The following is a 4,682-nucleotide window of genomic DNA, read 5'->3' as shown; positions in this document are numbered from 1 at the left end:
TTATGCTCAAATAAATTTGTTAGTCTCTAAGGTGCCACAAGTACTCCTGTTCTTTTTCTATAGTAGAGTGTTACTACATAGTCCAGGGCTGGTATACTGCATTGATACCCCAGTACTTCATGCAGAACAGTAATAGAACATGCAGAATTGATACCCCAGTACTTCATGCAGGGGCAGTAATTGTGGTGGGGGATAATGCAGCTATTACACAAGTATTGTATGAAATCTGCTATGTCCCCAGAGTTCAATGAGATACCTGAGTATTATGTTGTATTGCCCTAGAGTATAGGTGAGTGTTCGCTGCGATGTATTTGAATACTGCTTGGTACGGCTGGGCTGCTTCCTCAAAACGGCCCCTTGATGTTATCTGAGTACTGTGTGGTACTGGCTTTACTCAAGTGCCGAGTAATATTGCTCCAGGGTTTCCTCTAGTGGTACTCAAGTACTGCTTGATCCATGGCAATGTCTCCTGATGGTACCCAAGTACTGTTTAGTACTGGCGAGCAACGTCACTGTTGTCCGTTTGACCCAAGTGCTGTGTGATGCATGCAGATTCCTCCCCCAAAGTATACCATGATGGTACCCGAGTAACCCTATAGCACTGGTGACGTTGTAACGCTGAGTTACTCCAGGGCATTGTGCAATGATACTGGAGCATTATACGAGTCTTTGAGATCTCCCCTGAGCATACCCTAACAGTGCCCGCTGCCCGTATAGCATGGAGGATACTCAAGTTCTCAGTAACGTTACTGCAGGGAATTGGCCAGTGGTACTAGAGTCCTATGCAAAGCATAGAGCCGTCTCCCCCAGACAGCACCCGAGTACTGCTGCTACTCAAGCACTGAGTAATGTTACTCCAGGACATGATCCAGTGATACCACGTGATGCATGGGGGATTCCCCCCCCCCGCCAAGCATACCCTGAAGGTACCTGAGTACCGCACGGCACTGAGAAATGTTACTCCAGGACTTGGTCCCATGACACTGACCCCCCTTCTCTCCCCGCAGCCGAGCCAGAGCCGACTATCCTGTGTGTCTATGTGAGCCGAGAGGACTCCTCGCTGGCGGTGGCTTTCTCCCAGCCTGTGGTGGTGAGTACCCGCGAGCCGGGGTGGAGGGAGGCAGTGCTAACCCGGGGCTCACAAGCGTCTCCTCCGGCAGGTGATGCCAGGATCCTGCGACCTGCTGCTCTTCGCAGACGAGGCCCCCCTGGCGGTGAATTGGCACACACCCGACGGGAAAAACCGCCCTGGCCTCATGTGGGTATCCTGCCAGACGCCTGGGTTCTCGCCCACTCGGGGAGGAGAGTGGAGTCTAGTGGTTAGAAGGGGGGGGGGGGGCCGCTGGGAGCAAGGACTCCTGGGTTCTCCGGAAGGGGAGAGGGGTCCAGTGGGTTAGAGCAGGGGGGGCTGGGAGCCCAGACTCCTGGGTTCTCTGGGAGGGGAGTGAGGTCTACTGGCTAGAACCTTTTTCCTTGACCCACCCCCACCCCAGCTGTGTGACCTGCCGGCCTCGGCCCTCAACGAGCACTGGCCCCAGCACACCTTCCGGGTGCACTGGGCGGGCGGGGAGTCCCAGAAGGAGTGCGTCCTCTTCAAAGGTAACCAGGCACCTCCCACCCCCGAAAATCCATCCCCCCCCACCCCTGACGCTCTGCCTCTGCCCCCCAGGCTGCAGTGAAGGCTGGTGCCGGGACTCCGTCACCGAGGAGCAGGTGTTCAGGTAGGAGACCCCGCCCCCCACCCTGGGTCATCTGCCTCAGAGGCCCCACCCCCTGAGGGAAGTCCCGCCTACTCCCCCAGAAGCTCCACCCCTCGCAGAGTAGCCCCTTTTCCTAGTGTGCATGTTCTAGACAGGCCCCGCCCCCTCAGAATGGCCCTGCCTCCAGTCTGTCCAAGTAGCCCCACCCCCGGTGTGTTCCAGACAGGCTCCGCCCCTAAAGAGCAGCTCTGTCCCTTTCCATTCGAGACTAGCACCACCTCTCAGATAAACCACACCTCCTGATTGTGTGTAGGTGGATAGGCTCCGCCCCCTGGGGGTTGCCACGCCCCCTTTACGTGCATGTTTCACACTAGCCCCCATCACTTGAGTATCTTTTTAGTAAAACACCCCCCCCGTCTGTAGTCAGAGCTAGCTCCTCCTCCCCCATTTGAGTGCAGCGCAGCGCCCCCCCCCGGATGGGCCCCAGCCCCACCCATCTCAAGTGCTGGCTGGCCCCCTAACCTCCCCCCCTCCCACCCAGGTGCGAGCTCTCCATGGAGAAGTCGACTGTGCTGCAGTCGGAACTGGAGTCCTGTAAGGAGCTGCAGGCCCTGGAGCCGCAGAACAAGTGTAGGTACCTACCGGACGCCTGGGTTCTAGTGGTTAGAGCGGGGGGGGGGACGGGCTGGGCGTCAGGACTCCTGGGTTCTATCCTGGCTCTGGGAGGGGAGCAGGGTCTAGTGGTTAGAGCAGGGGGACTGGGTGCCAGGACTCCTGGGTTCTATCCCGGCTCTGGGAGGGGAGCCGGGTCTGGTGGTTAGAGCGGGGGGACTGGGTGCCAGGACTCCTGGGTTCTCTCTGTCTCCGCAGGGTGTCTCCTCACCATCATCCTCCTCATGCGGGCCCTGGACCCCCTGGTGTACGAACGCGAGACCCTCAGCTACTTCGACACCCTGAAGGTGAGGGGCGGGGAGAGGGGAAAGGGGATCTTTGGGGGAGGGGGGCTCGGAGCTGCACTTCCCAGCCCCCCACCCCCCCATCTCTCTGCCCCCCCAGGCCGCTGACCCCATGCGCTCGGCCTATCTGGATGACCTGCGCAGCAGATTCCTCGTGGAGAACAGCATCCTGCGGATGGAGTACGCCGAGGCCAGGGTGGTGGACCTGTCCTGCCGGGTACGGGCCGGGGGCGGGGCCGGGAGAACAAAGCGCAGGGGCAAGAGGGGACTAGTGGGCGGAGCTGAGAACAGGGAGAGGCAGGGGGTGGAGCTAGAGGATTGATGGAAGGGTGAGCACTAATGAGTGAGGCCAAATGGGAAGTGGGCGGGACTAGAGGGGGCAAAGGGCGTGGCTAATACAAGAGGGGAGGCAGGAGGTGGAGCAGGGGACAGGAGTGGAGCTAAGAGAACAGGGTGGGGCCAGAAAGGCAGGGGGCGAAGCCAGGAGGCTGAATGTGCAGGAGGGGACAGCAGGGGTAGAGCTGATGAATAGAGGTGGAGGAATAGAGGTCAGGGCCAAGTAGGTGGGTGGGGCTGAGGAGCAGAGACCCCCTCCCTCCAGCTCTCTCTGCCCCCCAGGGCCTGACCATCCTCTGCCACCTGGAGCAGCTGCCGCTCGTCACCCACCTGAACCTGGCCGGGAACCGGCTGCGCCGCCTCCCTCCCACCCTGGCCATGCTGCGCTGCCTCGAGGTGAGAGACCTCAGAGAGGGGAGGGACCCAGGCGTCCGGGCGCCCAACTCCTCCCCCGGTCTAACCACTAGCCCCAATACCCCTGGAGCGGAGAGGGCCCCAGCCCCCCTCCCCTGGTCTCACCGCTAGCCCCCCACACACCGCCCGGGAGCAGGTGGAGGGACCCAGGTGGCCGGGGGGGGAAGGGGGTGTGTGTCACTGATTCTCTGTGTCCCCAGGTGCTGGAGCTGGATGGGAACCAGATCGAGACCCTCGAGGGGCTGCCCCCCCTCCCCCGCCTGGAGGAGCTCTCAGCCTGCAGCAACTGTATCCTCCAGCCCCCCCGCATGGGGCAGGGAGCCCCTCACGGGCGGTGGGGGAAGGGCAGTGGGGGAGGGGAGAAAGGAGAGGGGGTGGAGGAGGGGCAGAGGAGGGCTGGGATGGGGGGAGCTCTGGGGGGGTTGGGGCCCTCTAGCCATTGCACCCTCCTTGACTCTGCTGCTCCTCCCCCACCCCCAGGCATCCAGCGACCTTCTGACCTGCGACCTTTGGCCTCCTTCCCCAAGCTCCGCATCCTGGCCCTGCGGGGGAACCCCCTGGGTGACCTCCCTGATGCCCAATCAGAGCTGGCCGTGCTGCTGCCCCTTGTGGAGATCGCCCTCTCCTGATTGGCCGGGAGCGGCTGGCCCCGCCCATTCTCCCTTGCCCGCCAATAATTTATTGGACCCAGGAAATAAAAGGTTAAAAATGTCCTGGTGTGAACTGAGTCATTGGGTGCCCCTCCTGACCCACAGCCCCCGTTTGCCCCCCCCCTCCAGCTCTGCCGGTGCCCCTCCCGACCCACAGCCCCTGCTGGTGCCCCTCACTCCTGACCCGCAGCCCCTGCTAGTCCAGCCCTGCTCCCCCCACACCCTGCTGGTGCCCCTCACTCCCAACCCACAGCCCCTGCTGGTGCCCCTCGCTCCTGACCTGCAGCCCCTGCTAGTCCAGCCCCCCCGCTCTGCCGGAGCCCCTCCAACCCACAGCCCCTGCTAGTCCAGCCCTGCTCCCCCCACACCCTGCCGCTGCCTCTCACTCCCGACCTGCGGGCCCCCCAGGCTGCCGGCCCGCTCCCTGGGCAGAAGGAATTTACTCTGACATCACCCCTCTCTGGGGCAGGGCCCCGCCTGTTACACCGAATTCCTCGCACTCCTTGCTCCGTTGGGCTGCTGCACCCCAGCGGAAGCCGTGACATCCGCCACTCACCCGCAGTTGCTTCACGCTCTTCGTGGGAACGGTGACACCCCGACACGCAACTGGAGCCACCGCAGGGGTT

The 4,682-nt window shown here is 62.1% G+C and overlaps 1 protein-coding gene across 1 annotated transcript; it reads left to right on the top strand.

Annotated features, from left to right (window-relative positions):
• Window positions 1-935: 935 nt before the first annotated feature.
• On the top strand, window positions 936-4,101 carry RABGGTA (Rab geranylgeranyltransferase subunit alpha; the record flags this gene model as incomplete). Its single annotated transcript, XM_024221611.2, has 10 exons — window positions 936-1,090; window positions 1,161-1,262; window positions 1,494-1,599; window positions 1,670-1,721; window positions 2,242-2,330; window positions 2,571-2,659; window positions 2,757-2,873; window positions 3,275-3,388; window positions 3,607-3,694; window positions 3,887-4,101. Coding segments are annotated over 10 exons (1,061 nt in total), but the record flags the coding sequence as incomplete, so codon positions are not given.
• Between the last annotated feature and the right edge of the window lie 581 nt (window positions 4,102-4,682).

The sequence above is a fragment of the Terrapene carolina genome, unplaced genomic scaffold (assembly GCF_002925995.2).
Source record: "Terrapene carolina triunguis isolate 2854851 unplaced genomic scaffold, T_m_triunguis-2.0 Scaffold32671, whole genome shotgun sequence".
Lineage (NCBI taxonomy): Eukaryota > Metazoa > Chordata > Testudines > Emydidae > Terrapene > Terrapene triunguis.
Note: the sequence above shows the minus strand (reverse complement) of the source record. Positions and strands in the feature narration are given on the sequence as shown.